Genomic DNA, 26,643 nt, shown 5'->3' on the forward strand with positions numbered 1-26,643 from the left:
TTTTCTGCCGGGCATGTTCGGCCGCCATCCATTGATGTGGGGCGCCGGACGGGCCTCTCTTCCCGCCAAGATAACCACGATCGGAGATGCATTGGGCTGTGGAACTATTTGGGCAATGTTTAAGAATGTAAATTAAGTGAAGTTCTTTCTTCAAGGTCATTCAGAATCATGATTTACGATTGATTATTCTATGAAAAGCCACCTTGTCTGAATCATCGCGTAAAATTCATCAACCTTATCAGCTAGTCATGCCACACGTGCCACTACAGATTGTAAGTTGGAAGAGAAGAGGTATGAAGTGAACCAAGCCAATGCAGGAAAGGAAAAGAAAAAAACAAGCCATCATAACTCCGACGTCAGCTGGGACGGATTTTATGACTAGGTCATGAAATGCAAGTATATTAAAAGGGGATGGTAGGAAATTAGACGGTGACCTCAACACGGCCTTCGGAACCACCCTTCTGGAGGGCGGGGAGGAGGTAGGTGATGTCGTCCCAGGGGTGGCGGTAGAGACCGGTGCGCAGTCTCTTCTGGTCGAGGTAGTGGGCAATGAGACCCATGGAGCGACCAAGGACGAAGAGACCGTTGAGGACACCCATCTTCATGTAGTCCTCAGTCTCCTCGGGGGAGAAGGCACCGCAGTGGCGCATGAGATCAACGAAGCAGACAGCAATGCAGCCATCGACGTTGAGGATCAGGTTGTCCTTCTTGGAGGTGGTGACGCTCTCGACGGCAAGGGCGTAGTCGAGGAGCTTGGTGCTAGGGAAGTTCTTCTTGACGTACTCCTTGACCAGCTCGACACGGAGATCGGGGTTGTTGCGGGACTTGATACGGTGACCAATACCGGGGACTAAACGAGATCAGTAAAAAAAACTCTCCCATGAACGAAACAACGGGACACATACTCAGCTTGTTCTCCTTGCGCATGGTGTCGACGAAGTCACGGGGGCTCATGCCCTTGTCGAAGGCCTTGGTGAACTCCTCGGCAGCACCGTCCAGGGCACCACCGAAGCGGGAACCAATGGTCAGGAGACCAGAGACCAGGGCACTGATCAGGTCCTTACCAGCACGGGTGGTGATGATGGTGTTCATGGCACCAGAGACGGCAGGACCGTGATCAGCGGTAAGCATGAGAACCATCTCCAAGAACTTGCTGGCGTAGGCAGGCAGGCGGCGACGGAACCAAAGGAGGGACATGACACCACCGATACCAATGTCCTCCTTGAAGACATCGGAGATGGGCATACCAGCGTACAGCAGCTCCTGGCCACGGTCGTCGGAGATGGTGGAGATGAAAGCAGCGGGCTTACGGATGAGACCGAGCTCCTGAGCCCAGGAGTAGTCGATGGGGATCTTGGGGGGGACGGGCTCCTTCTGGGGCACAATGACACCCTTCTGGACCTCCGCGTTGTAGACCTGGGCAAGAATCTGGGGAAGCTCCTCGAAGGTCTCGGGCACGTGGATGCCAGCCTCACGCATGGCCTTGTTCTTGGCGACGGCGGTCTCCAGGTCGGAGTTGGCGGAAGCACCGGCGTGGCCGAACTGAACCTCGGTCTTGAACATGCTGGCGCAGGTACCAATGGCCCAGGCGACAATGGGCTTGGTGATGGTGCCGTTCTTGACGGCCTCGATGACACGGTACTCCTCAACACCACCGACCTCACCCAGGAGGACGAGGATCTTGCACTCAGGCTCGGCCTGGTAACGGAGAAGGTGGTCGATGAAAGTGGTACCGGGGTAACGGTCACCACCGATGGCAACACCCTCGTAGACACCGTCGGTGTTCTGGGAGATGATGTTGTTCAACTCGTTGGACATACCACCGGACTTGGAGACGTAACCGACGGAACCCTTGCGGTAGAGCTTGGAGGCAACAATGTTGTCCATCATACCACCAGTGTTACCGATCTTGAAAGCACCGGGCTTGATACCACCGACGGTAGCAGGGCCGATGATGGTGATGCCCTTTTCCTTGGCAGTGACGAGAATCTCACGAGCACGCTGCCACACCGTTAGTCTCAATGGCTCATTTGATACGAATTCAGCAGGTCGAACGTACTCTCTCGGGGACACCCTCAGCAATGATGGCAATGCTCTTGATCTGGGGGCACTCCATGAGCTCCATGGTAGAGCTGTAGACGGAACGGGAAGAAGCGAAGTTGACGACGGTGTCAACGTCGGGGTGCTTGGCCATGGCCTTGGAAACATCCTGGTAGACGGGGAGGAGAGTCTCGCTGGTACCCCAGTACATCTTGCTGACGAACTGGCCACCGAAAGTGTAGATGATACCGGCGACGGAGGGAGTGCTGCGCTTGCAGATGAAGTCGAAGTCCAGCATACCCTGGACAGCCCGGGGCTGCATACCACTGTTGCCATTGTCAATGACGAGCCACGGTTGGGGAGCCACCGAGTGGAACTTACTATACGAAACATCTCGTCTTGTTGTGGAAGAGGGTGTGGTTGAGGGGAGAAAGCACACGGCTGGGGGGGTCGAAGCGGGTGATGTTGTCGTTGGCGGAGGCGCCGTTGGCAGTGTTGATCAAAGGAGCACCGTTAGGCATGATGGCTGATACTCTGCGAATTCGAATATCATGTCAGCACCGTGTCATAGCATGGTGGGTGAGATGGAACCAGGTCGAGGGAAGTCGAATAGACGGCATTGAAGACAACGGAGGGGAGATGCTTACCTGTCAACAGAGCTTGGACTGATGGGGAAATAGAATTAAAGAAGGGGAAGGGATATTAATATGTAGGTATGAGTGGTATAGAGGAAGGAGGAGTAGGAGGAAGAGAAGTCACACCGAATGTCGCGACCTGACGGAGGAGGAGGATGAGGAGGGGAACAAAAGGGAAGGGAACAGGAAGAGAGTAATGCAATCAAGGAGATGGAGAAACGAGAATCGGCGAGACAGATGAATGGACTGATGGGGAAGAGGCGGATGATGGGTGAAAAACAAAAAAAAAAAAAAGCAAGATTCTAAAAAAAATTAAAATCAAAAAATAAAAGCGTAGAGGAGGGGGACGATATCGGGAGCTTGATGGGGGGGGGGAAGAGAAGAAAGAGTAAAGAATTATGGGGCGTATGGGTTGTAACTCCATTACTTACCATACCGCTGGTGGTATGAATGGGGTGGAAAGTTGGTAACGTTCCGTATTGGAAACCGGCTCGAACCGTCACTCCGTCAACTCTGGCTCTTTCTGGCTCAAACAGCCGCCGCCGTTCAGTTGGGGAAACCCGAGTTGCGCAGCGATAGAATCACCCACTACTTGAATAGGTGCTCGACCGATCCGGAATACTTCGTGAACGCGACTCTGTTATCATTGTGTTATCATTGACTACCGGGGTTGGAATGCGACAGAGACTCCTGTCATCCTCGGAGTCCTCTACAATAGGAACGGAGTACGGAGTTTATGGCATCAGGTGAATCCCTCTTCCCTCTTTACTCGTATCAACCGTGCCTTCATCAGGAATTCGACTTTCCGCAGTAATCCCGTCAGCGACAGCAACAAAGTACGGAGTGTCCGGTCAGTATCTGAAGTACTCGTGAATCTTCTATCCCGCGGGTTCGAAGCGAAACTCGCCAAAGTCGATGATTGGAACATCGGATTGTCTCGACAGTGCACTGCCATCAAGAAATCGACCGATACCCATTCCGTCTTCCGAAACTCCCTTGGTTCATTTCGTTCATTTTGTTCATTTCAGGTCATAGCATTGAGCTGGTTGGGGTTAGAGCGGAGTGGAGCCCGGGATCCGCAAACTGGAGGCCAGGGACATGGATGGTCTGGTCCGATACGTAGACTATGCACGAGGCCTGTAAGTTGGCCGGGATCATTGCGTTTGTCTTTGTCTCCCCTCACCGAAAGATTGAGCAAGCGGTATGAGCTGGAAGTAAAGGATTGGAGGATAGAGATTGAATCTGGAATCTGATCGCAAGAGGAGCTGCCTACTTGGCCGTTAGTAGTAACTAACGGAGTCCTCGGGATGGTATGTACAGTGCACCGTTGAGTCCGATGGGGTCGATCGTTTGTTATTGTTGTTGGTTGCTGTTTTGTATTGTCGGCTCTGCCCCTCATTTCCATCGTAGTCGGCAGTCTTTCCTTATCTTATCAGAGCCAGTGGCAGCCTCAGGTACCGACCGCGGCGACGGACTTGAAGAAACTGGGGAAAAAGAAGCGTGGCCGTGAGCACCCAGGGAAAGTGATTACATCATCGTACAGCATGTCAATATTTTGATTGACAGTACAGAGTATAATGTGGAATTCTCAGTCTCTCTACGCCGTATAGTTCTATGCTCTCTGCCAATTCTGGGAACATCATCTGGCCACTCTGCTGCAACTGCTTCCGGTTTCGTACGAGACCATGGCCAACAAATTGACCACGTACCCAACAAATTCTTTTGCATAGTTCTAGGGGGCGTGGTATTGAGGCTACAGCGTAGGGCAGATACTGCGGAACTAAAATACTCAGACTCTGGATTGACCCTCCCGAGGATCCCCAACGCCCGCCAATCCAGGATGAGTCTGGATGACAGGCTGGGTCTTCGCCCGGCCCGCTTTTTCTTACGGAGGCTCCACTGCATCTCAACAACTCCCACAAACTCCCCTGGTATTCCTGGTATCGGCCACAATAGCGTCTGGTATCACTGCGTTTTGGTCATTTTGGCTCCAGGAAAACCAGAGGAAACCAGAGGGAAGTCCGTTTGAGACGATCATTCCATGCACTGATCCATCCCAATCCCTACTCTGGCGGCCGCCAGCCCAGAAAAAATTCCCTACCCACCACCCCGTTTATTATTCCACCTGCTCCTTTCATCGGACACTGCATACTCAGTATCATCACCGAGTCGACTAATCGGCGCCCGTCTCAGCTTCCGTTTGGTTCCTTTTTTTCTCATTTTCTCCCCCTCCGACCTCTTTTTTACTCTTCCTCTTGTGCCCACTTGGATCCCCCCCTCCCCCTCCGACTCTCTCCTCAACCCACCCCTCCTCCCTCCGATCTATTTCCAGTGACATCTCGCATCTGGTAATAATTCCTACCAACCTACGAAAAATATCTCTAGTCTTCCTCTCTTCCTCCTCTTCCTCTTGACTCTTCCTCCTGCTCTCTCAATTATCAGGTATATTCTTAATCCGGGGTTGACTTCCCATATACATCCTCTATATCCTCCATTGTTGTTGTTATTCGCCGCCTCTTACACTTACTTCAGTTTAATTCTATCCTCCCTCTCCTACCTCTTACGATCATCATGTCCGCCAAATCGATTCTCGAGGCTGATGGCAAGGCCATCCTCAACTACCACCTCACTCGTGCCCCCGTCATCAAGCCGACTCCTCTCCCTTCTTCCTCCACGCACAACCCCCCTCCCAAGCTCGCCTCCCTCTACTTCCCCGAAGATGAGTCCGTCAAGGACGTTCTCGACCAGGCTGAGGTCCTCTACCCTTGGTTGTTGACCCCCGGATCCAAGTTCGTGGCCAAGCCCGATCAATTGATCAAGAGACGTGGAAAGAGCGGCCTGTTGGCCCTGAACAAGACCTGGGCTGAGGCTCGGGAGTGGATTGAGGCTCGCGCTGGCAAGGAGATCCAGGTCGAGACCGTGGCCGGCTACCTCCGTCAGTTCCTGGTTGAGCCCTTCGTGCCTCACCCCCAGGAGACTGAGTACTACATCAACATCCACTCCGTGCGTGAGGTAAGGAAGATCGTAACCCGATTGCCACTATGCGCAGGAATGCTAATTCACTATAGGGTGACTGGATCCTCTTCACTCACGAGGGTGGTGTCGATGTCGGTGATGTGGATGCTAAGGCTGAGAAGCTCCTCATCCCCGTCAACCTCAAGAACTACCCCTCCAACGAGGAGATCGCTGCTACTCTCCTGAGCAAGGTCCCCAAGGGTGTCCACAACGTCCTGGTTGACTTCATCTCCCGCCTCTACGCCGTCTACGTTGACTGCCAGTTCACCTACCTTGAGATCAACCCTCTGGTTGTCATCCCCAACGCGGATGCCACCTCCGCTGAAGTCCACTTCCTCGATCTGGCTGCCAAGCTCGACCAGACCGCTGAGTTCGAGTGCGGTACCAAGTGGGCCATTGCCCGCAGCCCCGCCAACCTGGGCATGCCCGTCATCAAGAGCGAGAAGGTCAACGTCGATGCTGGCCCTCCCATGGAGTTCCCCGCTCCTTTCGGCCGTGAGCTGAGCAAGGAGGAGAAGTTCATCTCCGAGATGGACGCCAAGACCGGTGCCTCCCTCAAGCTGACCGTCCTCAACGCCAACGGCCGTGTCTGGACCCTGGTTGCTGGTGGTGGTGCCTCCGTCGTGTACGCCGACGCCATTGCCTCTGCTGGCTTCGTCAGCGAGCTCGCCAACTACGGTGAGTACTCCGGTGCCCCCACCGAGACTCAGACCTTCAACTACGCCCGCACCATCCTCGACCTGATGCTGCGTGCCCCCACCCACCCCGAGGGCAAGGTTCTCTTCATCGGTGGTGGTATTGCCAACTTCACCAACGTTGCCTCGACCTTCAAGGGTGTCATCCGCGCTCTCCGCGAGGTCGCCCCCGTCCTCAACGAGCACAAGGTCCAGATCTGGGTTCGTCGTGCCGGTCCCAACTACCAGGAGGGTCTCAAGAACATCAAGGCCGTTGGTGAGGAGCTTGGTCTCAACATGCACGTCTACGGTCCCGAGATGCACGTCAGTGGTATCGTGCCCCTTGCCCTTCTCGGCAAGCAGACCGACATCAAGGAGTTTGGTTCCGCGTAAGAGCAAAAGGAGGGTCTTTTCTGCTGATTCCCCTTTCTATTTTTTAATTTAATCTTCCTATGAGATTCTATTTTCTGAATGCATGGCATGATACGGTTGTTTTACGTCATTCTGTTATTTTACTCATTTTTTTTTTCTTTTCTTGACGGCACACACACACACACACATGGATTCCCCGGCTTTGCTTTGAATTCAAGTGCAAGGGAAAGACGGGACTTGATCCGTTCTGGAGTTGAAACACTGCTTAGACTTGTGATAGTCGTGAATACAACGATACGATCTGTTGTTCGGTCTGTAAAGATATCCTAGATTTGTTGAGAGGTTTCGGCTCGTACCGCGATTAGAGCCCATCCCCGTATTGACTAGGGGGAGACAGGTGCCAAAGAACAAAGAAAAACCATGCAGCAGCGCATGCAAGGATGACTTGTCCGCCCCTCCAGGCGACGCCCACACTCCACCAAGTAGACAGGAAAAAACCTGCCCGGTGCCAAAAGAGACGCAGCTGCAATATGTGTTGTACATGTAGCCATCATTCCAGCAATCGCGCAAAGCAGTTCCCCCTACATGCGGTGTGCACAATCTACACAGTAACAGCAACTTACATGTACACAAAGAACACATTAGACACATGTGCAGCGCAGCGCAGCGCAGCAACGCATGTGTGTGCTGTACAGGATGTGCATACAAAATGCACAGCTACCCTTACAAACCAACAAACTCAACTCAGGGAAAAAAAAAAAAAAAGTATAGTATAGTATGGGAAGGCATTCAATACCCTGTGCCTGTGTCTGTGTCTGTGTCTGTGTCTGGTATGGTGTATGGTAACTCAATACAAACGCCGTATGTAACGCTCCAAACCGACGTCAAAATAAACTACACCCCCCTTTCGTTACAGCTACGAAGATAAGATCCGAAGGGAAGGCGTCGGTTCCCAGATCCACATGGTCTAGAGATCTGTTCTGCAGAGATCAAGATCAAGATAAAGATTACGATAAAGGGGGTGGGAAAAAGATTTTCGGACAGGGGTTGGTGGGTGTGTGGGAAACGAGGGAGGAGGTTCCGTACGTCCGAGGCGGGAGGCGGATGGATGGAACTTGGAACTTGGGAGATTTTGTCTCTGCTGGGTAAGGGCAGGGAGGGCAGGAGGGAGGTTTTGTTTGGTTTGCATTCGATGTTGGCGGTATGTATATATGAAGGAGAGGGTGTTTGGGCACTGTAGCATGGATGCTCGTGGGAATTGGTTACTAACATTGTCGGGTAGAGGGTTGGGTTGGGTTTGGAAAGGTGGCTTACATGATTCTCGTCTGTGTTTCGGTTATCACGGTTGATGAAAGCAGGAGGAAGATGTGAAGCTGATGCTGCTTTCTTTCCTTTCTATGTTCTATAGATCAAATATAGATGTATCCTTTCTTGACCATCACTTCACATGGCAGGTTATGTCAGAGACGATACTGTTGTTAATGTACAGTAAAGTAAACGCACCCGTATATGTATATATCTTTCCCCAGGCTGTCCTAATTGAGCAGTATATAAACAACCAACAACCATACTACCCCTTCTCTTACCTTTCCAAACCCAACGCTCATCTGAATATCTGGGTTCAAGATACGAAATTGCCATCAACCTTAGGAATGAATCATACTTTCTCCGAGCAAAACAGACTCATAGTGACACTACTATACTTCACCCGTTTCCTAACTCGATTATATAGAATCGATTAACTTACCCATCCTTCCATCAGCCGCGACAACCAAACGGGAGCAGCCACCTGAAAATTGACAGCGTCATCTCAGATTTAAAAAACTGGCTTATCTGCTCTAGCTAAGTGACCCAAGCTAGTCCGGACTGATACGTAAGGAGTTATACCACCGAGTCCTTCCTCGTGACCTCCAGTGCTGACGACTTCATCCTCGCAATACATCATGGTCTATTGGTCGATGACATATGTTCCAGCGTTGCTGTCACACGACCGCGCTGTTGAGACTCGTTTCTGTGGATCTGGACAGGAGGTGATGAATAATTGTCATGTTCGTCAAGTCCTTACTGCTGAACCGGGTTCCTACATCATCGGCTGAGTTTCACACAGGAGAGTAGCTGTTGGTCTCTGGACATGCGAGACCTTGATGGGGAACGTGCGACTTGTGTATGATATGCATTCCTCTACAGGTATGGTGTAGCATCTCATGGAAGGCTAACGCGATACCTGCTTTCGAGGCGCGTGGCGAGTGATTGATCTAGTGCCCGGACTAATGGGTCTGATGCTAGGAGCTACGACACCTCAAGAAAACAAAACCCGCAGAGGTCATCAGAAGAGAGGAGATTATCATATCGTATTACATACTCTCACCGCGGCAAACAGCTCCAGACACGACGAGAGTGAAGTAGTTGACAAGCGACAAAAGTACATCGTGTAGTATGCAAAAAAAGTCATTTCACGCTTTCGGCAATAAATGCGCAGCAGAACAGTTGATAGAACCACAACACCAACGATCAAGAGAGGGTCCAAAGCCCCCTCTCCACAGCTCGTATCGGGCCTTTTTTAATGGTGGGAGTTTAGGAAGAGAGCTCTGAATGGCCGAGGCTCATGATTTTGCGGAAAAAGGGAGGTATAATACACGTTATAGGCGGCTTCGAACATCCGGAAAAACAGAAGACAACAAGACGTTGAACATTATTTGGCTAGTTCAATTTACTCGTTGATCTTGGCGAGGATCCTGTGATTGATACGGGTTAGAATCCAGATCGACAGCAATCAATGAATGAAGGAATGTACGTACTCGGAGTCGCGGTAGAGGGTGTATTCCTCCTCTCCAACCTTGATGGGGCTACCACCGAACTACACAGCAGAATGTTAGCCATGTCCGAAAAAGCGTTGGAGCTGCCAGAAACCCAATGCTCCTTCCGACGGACCGGGCGATGTCCGAAACGTACCTGGGGGATGAGGACACGGTCGCCGACAGCGACGCCCATGGGGATGCGCTGGCCATTGCGGTCGACGGCACCGGGGCCAACGGCGAGGACCTTGGCCTCGTTCTGCTCCTTGACGCTGCTCTCGGGGAGGAAAATACCGGAGGCGGTCTTAGCCTCGGGCTTGACACGCTGGACCAGGACGCGGTCCAGGAGAGGGGCAAGGTTCTTGACGTTGCGGAGGAAAGACTGTGCACAGAAAGGACGGATTAGTGACAGGTTCAAGAGTTCAAGGTCGATGGTGGTGATGATGATCAGAGGAATCGGCGATCCGGTGGAAACAGGCGGAAAAGTTCAATCGGAGCTCCAGGCACCAAAGACGGAGGGAGATAACATACCATTGTAATGGTGATGTGATTGAGGGTGCTGAGCACAGGAGGCAGCGAGCAAATCAAAGAGGAGTGATTAAGGATGAAAGTGAGTCAAGGCGTGGAGAGCAAAAGAAGAAGAAGAGGAAGCGGCCGGCCGGGGAAACGAAGATCTGATCTGGAGTCGCGAGAAATTTCCAGAATGCCAAGACCAACAAGCTTCCATCCTCTTTTGCGTTCTGCCGAGGGCTTCACCACCACGACCTTTCCTATGAGCATTTCTTTGTTTTTCGGCCACTCCGAGAGGGCATTCCATTGAACATTGGAAGACAGACCACTGTATACTGTCTCGCGTGGACGGCCACCCGATAGACCTACTCATACAACTACCCCAGCATCTCCAGTCTGGCACATCATTACCCGCTCGTTCCCTTTCCCGAGCCGGCCAGACCGACTCCGGAGCTGCCAAACCTTCTCGGTTCTGCTTAATTAATGGATTGCATATACCCTGGGAATTTTCTAAAACTCCATCCTACCATCCAAAATGCCACCCCTACAAAGCCGTTATCATAACAAGGTGACTGATACTTTGAGGAAAAACCCCCTAACTCCAACTACCATCTTCTTCCCCGTCCACGGCCACCTCCTCCGAAACCTCCTCCGTAACCCATCTGCTGTTGACCACCACCTTGCCCCCCAAATCCAGGTTGACCCTGCTGTCCGCCGCCTGGGCCGGATTGCCCGCCCATGAGCGCCTGGGCATGTTGCATGAACGTCATGGGGTCCATCGAGGCGGGATCCAGGCCTTGCGCCATCATGCTCGTGAGGATTCCCTGCATCATCTCCGGCGACATGTCCGGCATACCGGGCATACCAGGCATCGGAGGGGCCGCGCTGCTTGGAGGAACGCCTGGCCCGGGTGGACCACCGGCCATCGGCGGCATACCCATCCCCAGGAAAGCTTGCATATCGTCCAATTGTCTCTTCTGGTCCCCGATATCCTTGCGCAGCTCCTGCTGTTTCAACACGTAACTGGCCCACGTGAACTCATCAAACCCGTAGTTGAAATAGTCCGTGATATCGGACCCCGGTCGCCGCCATGGCTTGTCGTCTTCCGGAAAGTCCGCGTCCATGTCGGTCAGTAAAATGGGTTTGCCCGTCGTCGGGTGGACGGGGTTGGCATGAACGTCGATTGTGGACACTTGGACTGGAGGATACGACGAGCCCGGCCTTTGCGGTGCAGCCGGTACAGCGGGTCTTGCGCTGGCTGGTACGGGCGTGGCGGATTCAGCTTTGGGAGTAGTGAGGGTGGGGGTGGAGGGTTTCGGAGCAGGAGGAGACTCTGCGGACGAGGGGCGTTGTGATTCTGCGCGTAGATTGGCATGGCGAGGATGTGGGCTGTTTGAGGGTTAGACAAGCTGCAGGAGAGAATCACAGAGCTCGACTCACGCTTCTGGAGGTGGCGCATCGGCGGGCGCTTCAGTAATGATGTTGAAGTCATCCTAGAGCTTGAGTTAGACGGCCAAAATAAAGCTGCACTTGGTATCGTAACCATACATCATCTTCATCCACTTCTATCTCTTCTTCCTCATATTCCTCTCCATAGTTATCTGCAGGAGGATTCTGGGCACCATTTTGGTGTTGAGGAGCCGGCACGGTATCGGCGGGATCGTAGAAGTCATCGTCTTCGTCGTCCATCATCTTGAAGAGCTGCAGGGGGTATGGAGTGAACGGATGTAACGAGGCGTAGCGGAAATGCGATCCTGTTTACGGCGATCCTGCGGAGATCGCACGGGCGGCGGGTTTGGCCTGTTTGCTCGGGCTTTGTTTGCTCGCGACGAGCTTCCAACCTGCAACGTCAATGAAAGAATTGTCCCTGGTCAAGTGATTCGGAGGTCAAAGAAAAGAAGCTATTGGAAAGCTTGTTGGCTTGGTCGAGGTCTTCTCTTACCGTGCCATTGACATTTTGTTGGCTTACAGGCATCAATTCGACCACCCCAATCCGGAAACTCTCCCAATCACGTGCCGGTACGTCAGTCGTTTGCATGTGAGGAAGAACGACAAGCCACTTACACTCGATTCGAGATAGACCTCCAAAAACTCCCCGACACAATGTCGAACTCCGAACAGCCCAGTCATAGCTCGACTCCGAGATCCTTCACAAGCCAGACCGTCTCTGCCGAAGACTTACTCAAGTCGCAGACGGTTGGTCTGGTGCATCTCTCCGATTTTCGCAAACGCCGGGCAGAGGTCCTCGAGCAGAAAGAACGAGAAGCCCATGATAAATCGCTTGGGAGAAGCGCAGCCGGTATTTCTAGAAGTGCCACTCCTTCTACGGGCGACATAACTGACGGGTAAGTCAAGGCTTGACAGTAGTCCATTGATGCCCCACGATGCTGATCGCAAAGCACTAGCAACTCGACTCCCCGAAGCGACGGTCCTCCCAAGAAGAAAAAGAAGAAGCCGCTCGTGAAGAGCAAGCTCTCATTCCACAATGACGAGGAGGAAGAGGAAGAGGTCGACAGCGCTGCCGGTACCCCACGCGATTCCAGTGTTCCGCGGTCCGCCTCGAGGACTCCAGTCGACGATGGCTCTGCGCCACCATCACGGCGCATCACACCCAACCCCAATGCCCCTCCACCACCGAAGGCGATGACAAAAGCGGCCTTGAAAGCCGAGGCAGAGGCGCGCGATGCTCTCCGTCGGGAGTTCCTGGCCATGCAGGAGGCCGTGAAGAACACCGAGATATTGATTCCCTTTATCTTCTACGATGGAACGAATATTCCCGCTGGGACGGTCAAAGTCAAGAAGGGCGACCCCGTGTGGCTGTTTCTCGACAGATGCCGGAAGGTCGGAGCCGAGCTCGGCGTCAGTGGTAACAGCCAAGCATCCAAAGTGCGCAGAGACAACCGGCGCGAATGGGCTAGAATTAGTGTCGATGACTTGATGCTGGTCAAGGGCGAGGTCATTGTGCCACATGTGAGTATTTAAACATAACCTGAGTTGGTATGGAGCATTGGCTGATCGATGTAGCACTACGAACTATACTATTTTATCGCCAACAGCGTCCCCAGCTACACAAGCGCCGGTGGCCTGTTGTTCGATTATTCTAACAAGCCGCCGGCGGCTTCACGAACCGACGATCCTCTCTCAAAGCCGAATAGCGACCAGCTGGAAGGAGCTGATAAGGATCCCACCCTAACCAAGGTGGTCGATAGACGCTGGTATGAGCGCAACAAGCACATTTTCCCTGCGAGCCTGTGGCGGGAATATGAACCTGGACCGGAGTTTGAGGAAAAAATGCGCACGACAAGGCGCGATGCGTCCGGAAATACGTTCTTCTTTTAGAGCGCTGGTGCAGGGAAGAGTAGACTTATAGGGGATGTGCTAGAGAGCGAGAAGTGTTATGCATGCTAAGATACCCGTATAAACCCTTTGGCAGTATATAGTCGAAGTTGAGATATTTACCATTTTGAGACCTTCGAATGCCTCCGTATGCTTTCCTGATCTAGCTTTCGCGCAGCTTCATACAACCACTCTCACCCTTCGTCAATCTACACAACCAGGGGATTAGCTCACTATCAACAATGGATTTCTACCTTCGATGCAATTCCCTCAAGTGTCGAGCCCAGCTGAAAGAGAGAGCAGTCGTCACGACCTGCTCGTAAGTCCAGTTCAACAGCAGCTTCAACTTTGCATAACCTCGGCCACTAATCCTTCCGAAGACACATCTTCTGTCTCCAATGTGCCAGCAATCTAGGACTTTCACATCAAACTTCAGTCGACCGTCGCTGCCCAGCGTGCCAAACCATCCTCGTCAATCCAGACGATGCGGTCGCCACCATCCTCAACCCATCCGAAGACTACAAGACGAGCGTGCTAAGCGGACTGGACCCGAACACGATCATGGAATGCGCCGGCCGGGCCCTGCTGTTCTGGACGTACCAGACCACCCAGGAAATGTGCGCATCGTCCTTCCCCGGCATATAAAGCATATAGAACCGTCCTCGAGACTCCTTCACTAACAGCCCCCTCTCGCAGCTTCTACCAAGAATTCCTCGGAAAGGCCCTCACCGAGAAATACGCCAATCTCAACAGCCAGATGGACAAGGTCATCCACAACGCCAACTCGGAGATCTCCGCCTTACAAGCACGAATATCAGGTGCGCTTCCCCTCAAGTATAATTCGATTTCCCCCCCTCCCAGCTCTTCTGCACGCTTCAAACCCAGATACCAACACACCCTCCCGCATCACGCAGATATGCAAACCACGCAGGATCAACTCCGCAAAAAGAACCAAGAGCTCGTCGACCTGTACGGCGAGAAATGCACCCGCTTCACGCAGATCACCAACCTGTACAACCTGCTGAAATCGCGCGCCATGAAGTCGCAGATGCAGACCGCGGCGACCGACTCGGTCCATCAGACGTTGAACTCGCTCGCCCCTTCTCACCAGAATAACGTGCCGCCTCCGTCGTCGTTTGCTGCTACAGCTTCTGGTGCTGCAGCAGGTGCAGCAGCAGCAGGTGCAGCGGGTCTCCCAATGCACATGCACACGCACACGGCACTGGGATCCTCCGTGCCCCCGCAGACACCGTTGCATCGGTACCCGGTCGACCGCGAAGGCGTGGAGCAGCTGCATCGCCACCAGCGCAGCGGAACGGGGAGCTCGAAGGGGGCAGCGACGCAGAAGCAGAAGCAGAAACAGACAGTGGATGCGGTGGCTATGCCTCCTCCGCCGCGGCAGGGGCGGTTACTCGGGGATCCGAGACATCGTACGTTCGTGCGAATTTCCATTTCTCTCATGAACGAGAATCCTAACTCTGAACCCTACAGGCGAGACGACGAGGATCCAGCACCGAGCCCGGCTAGTTGGAGGAAGTGGAAGTGGAGGCGGCGGTGGAGCAGGTGGTGGCTCCAGCACGCGCCCAACGACCGGATCCTCGACGCTCCCGCATGACAGCGTGCTGCTCGCTCGATTCGGAGCCGACAGCGGACCGAATAATCCTTTTTTGGTCGGTGCGGAATCGATATCCAGGGGCGACGGCGGACATCGGCGCCATGCCGACTATCCTGGGGAGCCTCCGGGCGTGAGGTCCTATTTTGACAGTACGGGGCTGTAGCCATACGCATGCATTACAGGGACCTCTTCTCGGAGAGTCGATATCTATGAAGGAATGTGGATGTGGGGGGTGGAAACAAGGTTTGGTGTGGTGTGACCGCATCTTCCTGGTTTGTCTGTTGCTTCTTGCCAGTTGCTTTGGCTTGTGTCACGCATGCAGGCCGATTAGAATCTACGCTCGGCGTTTCAGGGGAGTGGAAGGGAGGTGGCATACTGTGCTTCTGTATATATGTACTTTGCTAATTATACGGATGGTTTTGTTGCTCAGGGCCGTATGCAGGTGCTGCGTATACATGATTCAAGTGGACAGCGCACGGTTGAGCTGCCATACTTCAATCTGGAGTACTAGGCCCTGGCCCCGGTGCATTAATAGGACTTTCTTGTCCAGTAATTCGTAGTTTGGCACTGAGGAACTTATAGTTGGCTGACCTCCTACTATTCAGAGCCACTGATGGATATATGAAGCACTGATTAGGGATCAGCTACTATGAAAATGCTTGTATGAATGAATCATAGCAGCTGGTTTGAGAACAGCGGACCAAGGCAGCCAGGATCTCGGACGCTGTCTACTTGCCTGACCAAAAGACAATATGACCCACATCCGAACAGCATTTTGTCAAATGTAACCACTGTTTCAGCATTCCGTTCGTAAATACCGCGGTGACTAGAGGTCCGATAGGGTAAAAGCATTATATAAAGATAGACAAGACAGGCCGATCTAGATACAGGGAAATTCTCTTACTCACGAAGCAAGACATCAAGCTTGGCATTTGCCTGCAATAGCAGAAATCCACCTAACAATAGTATCAGGACATGCTGGGATCAACAATGACTGAACGCTACAAAAGCTCAAAAGAGAGTCACAGAAAGCGATGAAAGATGTCAGAGATTTCAAAATGTTGTTGTGTAGCAAGAGATCTCCACTAGTGGAGTTGTATGCTGGGTTACTGCCGTGGCATATGAGAATATACACGACCTCATAATTTCCTGCTAGCAGGAAAACCTTTTCGCGAAGAGGTGAGTTGATGTTGCCGGCACTGTCCGCTATGCTGGATTTATGTCCTGGTAAAAACAGCTGCGTGGTGGCTTGGGGGTTCGTTAGTATGAGTGCCGTCGTGAAAGCTATGATTATGTCGGCGTGTTGGAAGGAGTGTCCAGTACCCGAAGCATTGACTGAGATGTGGTCTTGTGGATCAACATAATCTATTGAACTAACAAGCTCGCTCTGCTCGAAATGACGTACGACATCTGGGTGACTTCTGAGAAGCCGGGTTGACAGCGACAATCTCAAACCACCGGAGAGATTGTGAGGAGTAAGAAGGACTTGCTGAGCGAGATCCAAGGAAATGAACGCCTTCTCCTCGGGCAGTCGAATGGCTGACACTCTTTCTCCAGCCTTTGCTTCTAGAGCTGGTGAGATGAAGTCAACAGTTTGCGCCACTGAATTCTTCGTATCCAGTCCTCTGACCTGCATAAACGAGGCCAAGGAGCCCAGGTTCGAGGAAGTAAGCAGATGCAGACTTTCACGTCCTTCGTTGCATGGGAATGACTCCTCCGCGCTTTCAAGTAGAACTTTCCGTTTCCAGGGCATTCTACAATTACTGGATCTTCGTTTTTGGGGTAGACATGGGCTCTTGAGGAGCGATGTGTTGCCGGAAGAAGTTTTGGCATCACAGATGGGCATGTGGCCACTGTGTATCTCAGAGCTCTCCAGTGAGCTTTCTAGCAATGTTTTGACCTCTGTCCTCATATTCTCGCTTCTTTCCCTCGCACAGACAGCTTCAGGGCTGTTCGTCAACGCGATAGCCCCTTTCACCGCAGTCGCCATGAATGGCTCTTCAGTTGTCGAATCTAGCTCCAACGAGTTCGACTGCACTTGTGTCATACGAATGCAGCCTGTACGCGTCTTCTGCGGCTGGACTTTGAGCTCCCGAAAAATCGCGTCGCTAGCTGGAGGAGTATTGATGTTAAAGACCCCTTCGTTGTAAGGGATGCAGTCAGATGTAGCAAAATTATCAGTTATCTCACTAAAAGCCACTTGAGAGATACCATGACTCGACTTCGCGTCGCTTTTCGAGAGTTGACTGGCAGAGTGCGATGGAAAGCCATGTTGCTCGGTATGATCAGAGAGTTCGTAGGATTCCTCGAGTGATTTGGATTGAGTCACCACGTAGTCGGCTAGTTCGATATCATCCGCAATCAGCGGCGAGGTGTTGAAATGCTGCCAGTTTGGTTGAAAAGATTTCTTTCGCACGCATGGGGTATTATCCAGCCGATTATGCGTAGGGTCGATGATTGTCTCACCAATGGTCCATGGATTCTTCCAGCCTCCGTCTTCATCTTCTGCAAATACGCCAAAGTTGGATTGTGTGCCGTCAACCGTAGGGAACGGTTCCTCCTCGTCGGAGAACTGGTCATCGTTGGCAGGAAGAAGGTCAGGGGAATCCGAACGTGACTCTGAAGCTTGGACCTATGGAAGTCAGCACGCGACCATTTCGAGCAAGACGACAAATGTAGACCCGCCTTCTTTAAGCCCAATTCAGTCCGCAGTAGATCCTCGAGATCCTCATTGCGGAGATCAAAGCCCTTTCGAGCCTCCTGTATCAGAAGTAATGCACCCTTCGCACAATCAAGCTTCTCCTCTCGGATGTTCTCGCCGGAAGTGTCTGTCCCATTTGCCAAGCCTCTCGCCAAAATCACATCGTGATCGCTGATTTTGTCCTCCAATGGACTGAGGTCCAAATCGCCAGGGCTGTAGCAAACAGGCCTCGCACCAGGGGGCAGGCTTTTCTCCTCGTCGTTGGTAAGGATCGGAGTCTCCACCTTCAGCTTGTCGTAACGGTCCCATGACGGCAGGATACTTTCCCAATGACTTTCGATGTCGGCTGGTTCGATTCTTCGAAGAGCAGATGCAAGAAAGAGCGCGCTTGATCTGTTGAGGTCTAGCTTCTCATGATGCAGGCTCTCTTCAAAAGATGTGTGCACTTTATTGATGTGGTCTCGGAACTGGAAAAGAGAGTTTGAGGGAAGATCGGGTACCGCGACACAGCTTTCTTGCACATGCTCGAGGGGATCCACGTCTGTATAGCTAGTTGCTATCCCATGGAACCGAGCATACTGTAAAACTGAAGAGTTTATGTAATGGGCCATGAAGGTGAAGTTTCAAGAAGAAATCAATGGTAATGATTGAATTGGTTGGTATCAGTAGATGGTTGAGGAAGGAAGGTGGTCCCTAGCCACGTGCCCCGCAAACGCTCATAGTAAATAACAGTAGCGCATGCAACGCTCCGGCTTCAATGACATGATAAACTCGCTGGATCTTGATGATCACGTCGCTAGAATTGCAATGGCCCCGGTCTTCCCAAGTCTGCATAAAGAGCCCGCTCTTGCAGTCTTTGGCTGACAATAATAAAACAGCAAACGAAGTAACGCCAGTGCTCCACATTAATTGTAAGTCGAAAGCACCTTAAATGACAACCTTCTTCAGTCGTTGTAGTTTGACTGACGGGATCCGTCCTTGTTGACAGGAGGGAGGTTGTAACGAGCAATGTACTCCTCCTCCTGTGATTTTCCTGCTGGGTCCAGCACCGGGCGCTCAGCATGGGATGCGACTCGGACCGCATGGCGGCGGTGAGGGGCGAACCCATAGGAGGCTGAATGATTCTGTCGGTATCCTCAGCAAACAGGTACAATTACCAAACCAGGGGAGCGGCTACTTACTGTAGTTCGGTTGTCCCAGATGGCCACGTCGTTCTTGTTCCATTGGAAGCGAGCATGCATCTCTTGTGTCGTTGCGATCACTTCGGTGAGGTAGCGGATGATAGCATCACTTTCAGTCTTGGGGATCCCGACAATCTTCGTCACGAAGCCGGGGTTAAAGAAGAGACTGTTCCAACCGGTGACAGGATTGGTCCTGATCAATGGATGCTCTGTTGTGACAGGCTCACGACGAACCGTTCGTCCAAGGGCTCTGGAGTCGGAAGCCTGCATTTCGGCAGAGTGAAGAGCTGTCAAGCCCTTGAGATATGTTTGCATATGAGATGAAAGTGCATCGTATGCTGCGTATTGAGATGTCCAGAGAGTATCTCCACCGCCTCCCCGAGGGGGGCCAGTAAGAACCTTGAGGGATGTGTACGAAGGGGGTTGAACTTCATAGGTCACCTATTATCAGTCAGACGGCTGCCTTGGATACGCGAAGGAAAGCATGTCACATACGTCTGAGTGCCACAGAAAGCTGGGTGTGAACATTGCCCGTTGGTCGGCAGCATTGTCACCTGCATAGACGACATGAATATCCTCCAATCCTTCCTTCCTGGGAACGGCTGTGGTGGCATGCTGATGGTAAAGATTAGATCGATGTGCTCCAAGACACCAAGGGAAACTGGCTTCATACCTTGTGCAATTTGCCGAAATGCCTGCCCAGGTTACGCTGGGCGTCAATGTCTAGATCATCCTGATCACGGAAGAAGACCACGCCACGAACAGCAACCAAACGGGCTAGATCATCCTTTTGGGCGTCTGTCAATTTGGCAAGATTGACACCATGAACCTCCGTGCCAATCTTCGGAGTGTAATCGAAGACGTCTGTCGCGTCCTGGAGAAGGTTCCGGAAGTCGGGGTCACCATGAAGCCCCCTGTCCTCATGGGGAATCTCTTCTAATGGTGCCCAATGAAGGTTTGGAAATGTGGGTAACAAATGCTCGTATGCATAGTTATCATGGTTTTCCACAGTCGTCCTGCCCGGCTGGTAGCCGAATTTGTTGCCGGCGATGTCCTGCTTCTTGGAGATGGAGATGGATCTTAGATCCTGGGAGGGAAGAGGGTCCACCAACGAGGGCGCCATGTTCTAGGGTGGACAGAATCTGAACTCTCTAGATGAAGTGCAACTGAGAATGAAAGCAAGAGTAGATGCACAAGATGAAGATGATAGTATTGCAATGAACTTATTATGGGATATAGATAGAGGCAAGGAGTCGTTGCTCATATATAGGCATGAGGCAGAGCAGCGTGGTTCTCCGACCCAATTGTCAGCAGACGTGCTGGGAGCAGTAAGACTCATCTCCACGCCGGGCTGATGTTACGGACAATGTATTGCACCATCGATGGGGAAAATCACCCAAGAGGCCGGATACAGCAGGATAGCTAGCCATGAAGCAACCATGGGACGACGGGTTCCAGAAAACATTCCGAAGCCCCCGGGCGCCACAGATTCGGCGCCGATCGCGTCATCGCGACTGAAAACTGTGGGGAAGGACATTGACCCAGCTTGCGACTGGATAGATAGAATTGTCCGCCATCATACCTTACCAGTGAATCTGAGGGAGCAGAGGGCAGGTACATGCCTTGCGTCGTCAATTGGCAGCGTCACACCGACATTTTGAGACGTGGACATGGTTTTATGTTGTGGTGGTAAAAACAGGAGCTGTTCTAGATTCAGGGGGGCGGCGTTCGGGGGTTCTTCCGCCTCGCAGATCGTAGATCCTAGTGCTAGTGCTGGGGTGAGTCAACAGGCGATCGTTTGGATGGAGTATCAGGGTAGAGTGATGCAACCCACTTCCAGAACTCGCATTCGGTATCACAAGCTAGCGGAGAAGTGTTATCGTCGCATATGTCATGGTGACAAGCCAGCAACGCCGACTGATGCCGAGAGGCCGAGTGAGTGTGACTGATTGATAAGACGGGGCATGAGGCTAACAAGGTGGATCCGGGGATGAGGTGCGATCACGCCAGTTTGCCGCCCTCTTGCGTGTTGCCCCTCACCGCCCGGCCTTAACTTGACCTCCGTCGGACCTCATCTACTATGAGTACTGGGTACTTTAGATAGCAATTTCCATTAGGCTTATCTAGGGCCCAATTCTTTCTGGTCGGACACGTAGTCTATTCTTATCATTCAGCCGTCAGATCTTGGGAGCCCAAAGATCATATAAATTTCGAGTTTATATTGAATTCCATTATGATATGCCGGCGGCGCCCTTAGCCCTGTATTGCATCACACAAAGAACTCCTCATTAAAACCATGCTAACCCAAACAGACAAAAGTGCCAAGGTCCCTTGCTTTTCACCGTCGCCAAGAACATTATATTGTACAATGAGAAAAACAAAGACTCAGCGCCGACAGAGCAAGTATGTATCAGGTAGAACCCGTCCTTCAGAGGTTGAGCCTGCCATCAGCGGCCGAAGGAGGACCCAGGACAACTTCCTGCACCTGCTCAGTCACGCCGCCGAGGCGCCCGGCAACACCTAAGATACCAGCCTCCACGTCGCTAAGCACAGTAGCAAGATCGTTGATGATGGACTTGGGAGTTCCAGACGCCGGTCCATCACGACTCCGCGCCGCCACAAAGTCATGAATCTGTCGTTCCAAAGTAGACTCTACTCCGTGAAGGTGATCCTCGATCTCCTTCAGACTCCGAGTGTAGCGCTCGAGGACAACTCCCATCTCATCCGAACGCTGGGAGAAGTAATCCACCAGGTTAACAGGCACCCCGTTCACGCTAGTGGCAGTGGCAGGATCGCTCTCAACATCATCGGGAAGGGCCAATGTATTCTTACGCGTTGAGCGAAGTGTTTGCGCATCAGTCTTCTGGTTCTGAGACGTCCACCAACCAGCACCGCCGGTAGACTGATATTGTAGGGGTAGTTTCAGAGTGTCAATGGCGCGGAATGCAACCTGGGCCTCGGCCGCATCGCGGGATACGAGATTGCGCAGCTGATCAATCTCACTGGCATCGTTTTCCAGAGCATGTTGCATGGTCTCAAGCTTCCCTTGAACGAAGTCCACATCGTGTGGTATGCTCTGTCCTTGTGTCTCAATTGTAGGAATCATGTTCGAGACTTCATTGCATAGTTTGATCTGACCCAGTACGTAATTATCGAACCTCTCAAGCTCCGCCTTGATCTCATCCGCACAACTTTCATACTTGGTGGTGGGGAGGATGTTGCTGACGTCGATCTTGACTCCGGGAATTACGGTGGTGCCACCGAGCTGTGCGGGTTGTTGTGTAGTGGTGCTCTGATTGCCGAACAGACCCAGTGTAGGTTTCTGAGCTTGGGTTTGCTGTGCATTGTTCTGAGTGGCGCCACCGCTATGACAAGCTTTCTGTTAGAACGAAATCATCACTTCAGAACATGAATGATGTAGGTAAATACTCACAATAGACCTCCTCCAGTGGTAGCAGTGTTTGTCGTAGTGCCACCGAAGAGCGGCTTGGATTGAGCTTGAGTGGCCGCAGCACCGCCTAGACCACCAAACAACCCTCCACCAGTGGTTCCACTTTGCGCAGTGTTGGTAGTGCCCGTGGCTCCTCCAAAGAGTCCTCCGGTTTGTGGTTGAGATGTGGTGGCCGCCGTGTTGCCAAATAAGCCGCCGCCAGTGGTGGCAGTGTTCGTTTGCTGTTGGCCGCCAAACATATTCGATCCGGACGGTTGAGATTGCTGTGCAGTGCCACCGCCCAAGTTTCCAAAGAGTCCACCGGCTGGTTTTTGTTGCGCTGCGTTGTTATTTCCTAGATTGCCGAAGAGGCCACCGGAAGCGCCCGTTGTTGCTGGTGTGGTCGCAGAGCTAGTTTGTGTGTTGGTGCCGCCGCCACTATTTGTGCAATCTTTGGTTAGCTCATCTGAATCAGGTATCGCGGCCATGATGAGATATATTATCGGAGCGACTGAAAATTCGAGTTGCAAATGTAGGCGACGAGAGGTAGGGAGGAACAACGCGCAGTTGGATGGAAGGCTCTTACAAGAGGTTGGATGAACCGGTGTTGAGGGACAGGCCGGTGCCAGTGCCTGCGGGCTTTGCGGAGAACATTGCGCACTGTTGGGGCAGTAGCAATAACTGGGAATGTGAGGTGCTCAAGCCCAAATTATCCACAAACAAAGAAAAAGGCGCTTTGTACCTGCCAATCTGCGCCGCAATGGGTGGTGATGGATTGCTGAGTGGAAAACAATCAAGTCAGCGATGGTTGCTCGGCAGCTAACCTCACTTCCGGCAAGTTTCTCCGGGGTCCCGTGACCCTGACGTGCCCCAGCTCACCTTTGGCTTATCGGAATCTGATAACCATATCACATCTGAAGACCTCACTTTTACTGTCTAGTCTAAGGTACTGACGTCCATAGTACAAGCTTCAAGAACTGGCTTCATTAGTGCTTCAACGCTCAATTGGGAAGGGCATCAGCCTCCACTAGCCATTCTACCTCCCCTGTTCCAGCCAGGGAAACTGCATCCATCTATCCTCTTCCAGCGCGTCCTTCGTATTTCACTACCTCGCTGGAAGCGAGTGCTTTCTTTTATCCCGTGTGCTAAGCCTCATAGGCGTTGGATCTCTTAGCTTTGGAGATTGGAGTCACTCAGAATCGACGCCGCCTGCTTGGCGCTCAGCATGTGTCCTACTTGATTATACCCTATCACGAACACATCCTAGCCCGATCCCAAGCAAGCCCTGAGCTTAAAATCGGGAAGATGGTTGAGTATGAGTCTACCACTTCACAGCCTCTCTGTGTAGCCACCTCAAGTAAGGCGGGAATCGAAGAGCAGAGTCCACGAACGGAGACACATATCCCCAGCCAGGAACAAGATGGCCGGACGGAGAGAACTCCGCAGGTAGCTTCAAGACTTTCTGACTCGAACATCATTAAAAGTGCCGAATGGTATGCACAAACTCTTGTTCTGCCAGCTTGCACTCACGGCTAATGATGTCTCACAGGTCCGCTGATGGGACAACGTTGTTGACAGACTCTACAGACCATCATATCCGGAGCTATATATTGTCAGTATCTTCTGACTTAGGAACTACAAGCGCATGAGTTGACAATGTATGTGTAGGCCACCAGACTTACTCGAAGAGAGACCATCACCTATCCACCTCTCGCCCTATTCGATACTGGCCTCTGCGGAACCGATCTATGCCACGGCCATCTATCCCTTTTTCTCTCTCCAGGACCCCTCCACCACATTATTTCTCTCCTCCGTGAGAGACCACCCCATCAGACTGGCATCTGCTCTGGCGCCAATGCAAATGGCGTCTTACTCCCTGGTCAATCCCATGACAGAGGCGTTCATTACACCGCACTCAATGATTTACCCACCTAGTCTAGGAGGTACTCAATTCCTCACTGGATCTGATAGCCTCATCTGCCTGTTTGATGTTTCGCGACCAGGAAACGACGGGCCTGTGACGACGATGCCTACTATACCAAGTAAGCGCAAACAAGTGGTGGGCGGTGGTGTTGGCATGAAGGGCATCGTTTCCGCATTAGCCGTGGATCCCAGCGCACAAGGCATCCTTGCTGCAGGAACATTTACCCGGCACGTCGGGCTCTATGACTCGCACGGAAGCGGGCAATCTCTGGGAACGTTCAGCATTGCGAAAACAGAGGCAGATCCTCACATAGGAGGGCGCGGGATCACGCAACTGTTATGGAGTCCTTGTGGCAGGTATCTGTATGTCGCTGAACGCAAAAGTGATGGCGTCCTGGTTTATGATATCCGAGTGACCGGCCAATTGCTCGGGTGGCTGCAAGGGCGCAAGGCTCTCACCAATCAACGCATGAAGATCGACGTGGTGGCCACGGGCCAAGGAGATTCGCATGAGATCTGGGCGGGAGGAACCGACGGCTGCATGCGAGTTTGGCAGAACCCCACCTATAATCCTGGAGCACAGGAGCCGAAGTGGGAGTGGAAGGTTCATGATGGTGAGGCTGCGTTGCTGCTTGCCGCAGCATGTTGCGCGATTCTATGCTAACATCATGTAGAGTCAGTAAGCAGTACTGTGGTGCATCCTTTGGGCAATGTGGCTGCAACAACCTCAGGGCAAAGATACTTTGCAGACGAACCTGACGACGGCATTCCGCCTTCTGAACCACAGATTGACAAGAGTCTAAAAGTCTGGTATATGCCGTTCTTGAACGATAGCAACGAGATCGATCCAGTCACGAATTGAGGCGCGTCAACGAAAGAAAATCTCATCAACCCGAACAATTGGTTCCTGGGACTCAAGGCCAACATCAGGCTACCTCGTCGAGGCACAGCTTGGGGACGAGTTGATGTGAGTATCAAACCGGAGGCATATAGGCGAGGTTCAGCATTAATCGGATATGACAAGCATCTTCTCGAAGCTACTGTGGTCTGGTCATTATCAGAGCCTTCCTGGGCTAGGCTTCGATGCTTAAGTTATCAACCTGGAGTTGTAGTTTGCAAGAAAGCGCCTTGTCAGCCAATTTGCCCAACCCAAAACAACCTTGGTATATTGCTCGACCTCTATTTCTCGCACGCAGATAATAGCAATCGTCCAAGGCTTGGAGGGGCCCCCTTGAGATTGTCCTATTTCGTTGTTCCAACCGGTCTTTGGTGGCAGCTCTTGTGTTATAAGTGAATATTGCTCTACCAGAGGGGTAATTTGGACCAGCCATCACACCTGGAACCTCAAACATTGGGTGAATGTGTTGATAATTCAAAAAACCCCCCAGCCTGATATTCACTAACACACCCCAGAATTCTATATAATATCAGGCCTACTATTTAATCTCCCTCCCTCTTCTTCTTCCCTCGTTCTCTCTTCCCTCCTCTAACCCCTCCATCTTCCTCTCTTTCACCACCAACTTCCTCAAGATTACCACACCTTCAGGTACATAATCTTGAATCTGTATCCCTTTGCACATGCCTTCTCTCAGTCTTCAGTATCTTCTGCTTTCTTCGAGCGTGTGACCACGTCTTTGCTCTCTAACCCATCTTCACAAAGTGAAATACATAACTTTACCATTTTAAATATCCCCTTCTTTGTATCTCAAACATTCATCTCAAATCATCAAATCTCTCTCTTGAATACAACAGAAAGAACGTTGCTTAGCAACGGGACTTTCGAATGCTGGGATCAAAGATCCTCAAGCGCTGCAAGGCGCGTCTGAGCCTTGTCAGACAGCTCAGACAGTGTCACAGTCTCACCCATAACAACAAAACCACCGCACACTCTGGGTCGTTCGGACCGTCTCTCATGCAGTAAGTCCATGAGAGCTCTCGAGGAAAGGTTCATCCAGGCTAACACTACGCAGGTTCGATGGAGCTGGCGATCTTGATATCGAGCCTATCAACCTCGACAGTGATGATAACAATGAAATTACCACACCCACTGGACCTCTCGAAACATCTCTCCTGCAGTAAGTCTTCGAAATCTCTTAGAAAAAGGTTTATTCAGGCTAATACTACGCAGGGCGGATGGACCTGGCGACCTTGAAGTCAACTCTTTCAACCCCAATGGTACCGATGAGGATTTTGATGACTTCATCAATGAAAGTCTTGGGACTGCTGTCAGTGACAACGATGTGCTCAACACTACGGGTGAATCCGTGAGTGAGAGGGAGATCGCTGAATTGATTGATTCTTTCTATGGTAATGACTGGCTGCACTCCAATCTTACAGCGTGGCCGCTTACTAACGTTGTTCTCCCAGACGAGGCTGGACCTACTGGTGATGAACTCCACACAAGCAGCCCAAACGC

General features: G+C 51.9%; 10 protein-coding genes across 10 annotated transcripts; 4 read left to right on the forward strand and 6 right to left on the reverse strand.

Annotated features, from left to right (window-relative positions):
• Nucleotides 1–156: 156 nt before the first annotated feature.
• Nucleotides 157–2,940, reverse strand: BO82DRAFT_352685 (putative ATP citrate lyase, subunit 1). Its single transcript, XM_025634761.1, has 5 exons — nucleotides 2,688–2,940; nucleotides 2,422–2,574; nucleotides 2,060–2,366; nucleotides 906–2,001; nucleotides 157–850 (listed from the first exon to the last, which is right to left on the reverse strand). Exons 2-5 carry the CDS (start codon nucleotides 2,559–2,561, stop codon nucleotides 423–425), a joined length of 1,971 nt encoding a protein of 656 aa, XP_025493819.1. The 5' UTR covers nucleotides 2,562–2,574; nucleotides 2,688–2,940; the 3' UTR covers nucleotides 157–422.
• A 2,306-nt stretch (nucleotides 2,941–5,246) lies between these two features.
• On the forward strand, nucleotides 5,247–6,757 carry aclA (putative ATP citrate lyase subunit (Acl); the record flags this gene model as incomplete). Its single annotated transcript, XM_025639177.1, has 2 exons — nucleotides 5,247–5,687; nucleotides 5,744–6,757. 2 exons carry the CDS (start codon nucleotides 5,247–5,249, stop codon nucleotides 6,755–6,757), a joined length of 1,455 nt encoding a protein of 484 aa, XP_025493820.1.
• Nucleotides 6,758–6,853: 96 nt separating this feature from the next.
• On the reverse strand, nucleotides 6,854–7,434 carry BO82DRAFT_37729 (uncharacterized protein). Its single transcript, XM_025637568.1, has one exon. The coding sequence runs from the start codon at nucleotides 7,385–7,387 to the stop codon at nucleotides 6,950–6,952; it is 438 nt and encodes a 145-aa protein (XP_025493821.1). The 5' UTR covers nucleotides 7,388–7,434; the 3' UTR covers nucleotides 6,854–6,949.
• A 2,012-nt stretch (nucleotides 7,435–9,446) lies between these two features.
• Nucleotides 9,447–10,065, reverse strand: BO82DRAFT_363193 (GroES family chaperonin; the record flags this gene model as incomplete). Its single annotated transcript, XM_025636887.1, has 4 exons — nucleotides 9,447–9,471; nucleotides 9,535–9,593; nucleotides 9,689–9,913; nucleotides 10,063–10,065. 4 exons carry the CDS (start codon nucleotides 10,063–10,065, stop codon nucleotides 9,447–9,449), a joined length of 312 nt encoding a protein of 103 aa, XP_025493822.1.
• Nucleotides 10,066–10,271: 206 nt separating this feature from the next.
• Nucleotides 10,272–11,977, reverse strand: fip1 (cleavage polyadenylation factor subunit FIP1). Its single transcript, XM_025638532.1, has 3 exons — nucleotides 11,590–11,977; nucleotides 11,482–11,534; nucleotides 10,272–11,430 (listed from the first exon to the last, which is right to left on the reverse strand). The coding sequence occupies exons 1-3, from the start codon at nucleotides 11,731–11,733 to the stop codon at nucleotides 10,647–10,649; spliced, it is 981 nt and encodes a 326-aa protein (XP_025493823.1). The 5' UTR covers nucleotides 11,734–11,977; the 3' UTR covers nucleotides 10,272–10,646.
• Nucleotides 11,978–12,125: 148 nt separating this feature from the next.
• On the forward strand, nucleotides 12,126–13,428 carry BO82DRAFT_352688 (FAM50/XAP5 family protein). The gene is made up of 3 exons (XM_025634762.1): nucleotides 12,126–12,386; nucleotides 12,447–13,011; nucleotides 13,066–13,428. The coding sequence occupies exons 1-3, from the start codon at nucleotides 12,145–12,147 to the stop codon at nucleotides 13,378–13,380; spliced, it is 1,122 nt and encodes a 373-aa protein (XP_025493824.1). The 5' UTR covers nucleotides 12,126–12,144; the 3' UTR covers nucleotides 13,381–13,428.
• Nucleotides 13,429–13,619: 191 nt separating this feature from the next.
• BO82DRAFT_411365 (uncharacterized protein) lies at nucleotides 13,620–15,284 on the forward strand (the record flags this gene model as incomplete). Its single annotated transcript, XM_025639791.1, has 5 exons — nucleotides 13,620–13,696; nucleotides 13,758–13,994; nucleotides 14,074–14,195; nucleotides 14,292–14,811; nucleotides 14,882–15,284. The coding sequence occupies 5 exons, from the start codon at nucleotides 13,620–13,622 to the stop codon at nucleotides 15,153–15,155; spliced, it is 1,230 nt and encodes a 409-aa protein (XP_025493825.1). The 3' UTR covers nucleotides 15,156–15,284.
• A 3,064-nt stretch (nucleotides 15,285–18,348) lies between these two features.
• On the reverse strand, nucleotides 18,349–20,084 carry BO82DRAFT_352689 (TauD/TfdA dioxygenase family protein). Its single transcript, XM_025634763.1, has 4 exons — nucleotides 19,548–20,084; nucleotides 19,370–19,489; nucleotides 18,875–19,315; nucleotides 18,349–18,817 (listed from the first exon to the last, which is right to left on the reverse strand). Exons 1-4 carry the CDS (start codon nucleotides 19,995–19,997, stop codon nucleotides 18,638–18,640), a joined length of 1,191 nt encoding a protein of 396 aa, XP_025493826.1. The 5' UTR covers nucleotides 19,998–20,084; the 3' UTR covers nucleotides 18,349–18,637.
• A 1,000-nt stretch (nucleotides 20,085–21,084) lies between these two features.
• On the reverse strand, nucleotides 21,085–23,074 carry BO82DRAFT_331470 (nucleoporin FG repeat-containing protein). Its single transcript, XM_025633142.1, has 3 exons — nucleotides 22,891–23,074; nucleotides 22,308–22,742; nucleotides 21,085–22,239 (listed from the first exon to the last, which is right to left on the reverse strand). Exons 1-3 carry the CDS (start codon nucleotides 22,956–22,958, stop codon nucleotides 21,303–21,305), a joined length of 1,440 nt encoding a protein of 479 aa, XP_025493827.1. The 5' UTR covers nucleotides 22,959–23,074; the 3' UTR covers nucleotides 21,085–21,302.
• Nucleotides 23,075–23,609: 535 nt separating this feature from the next.
• BO82DRAFT_382144 (uncharacterized protein) lies at nucleotides 23,610–25,378 on the forward strand (the record flags this gene model as incomplete). Its single annotated transcript, XM_025637907.1, has 4 exons — nucleotides 23,610–23,797; nucleotides 23,854–23,916; nucleotides 23,973–24,841; nucleotides 24,902–25,378. 4 exons carry the CDS (start codon nucleotides 23,610–23,612, stop codon nucleotides 25,087–25,089), a joined length of 1,308 nt encoding a protein of 435 aa, XP_025493828.1. The 3' UTR covers nucleotides 25,090–25,378.
• Between the last annotated feature and the right edge of the window lie 1,265 nt (nucleotides 25,379–26,643).

The sequence above is a fragment of the Aspergillus uvarum genome, assembly GCF_003184745.1.
Source record: "Aspergillus uvarum CBS 121591 unplaced genomic scaffold BO82scaffold_15, whole genome shotgun sequence".
Lineage (NCBI taxonomy): Eukaryota > Fungi > Ascomycota > Eurotiomycetes > Eurotiales > Aspergillaceae > Aspergillus > Aspergillus uvarum.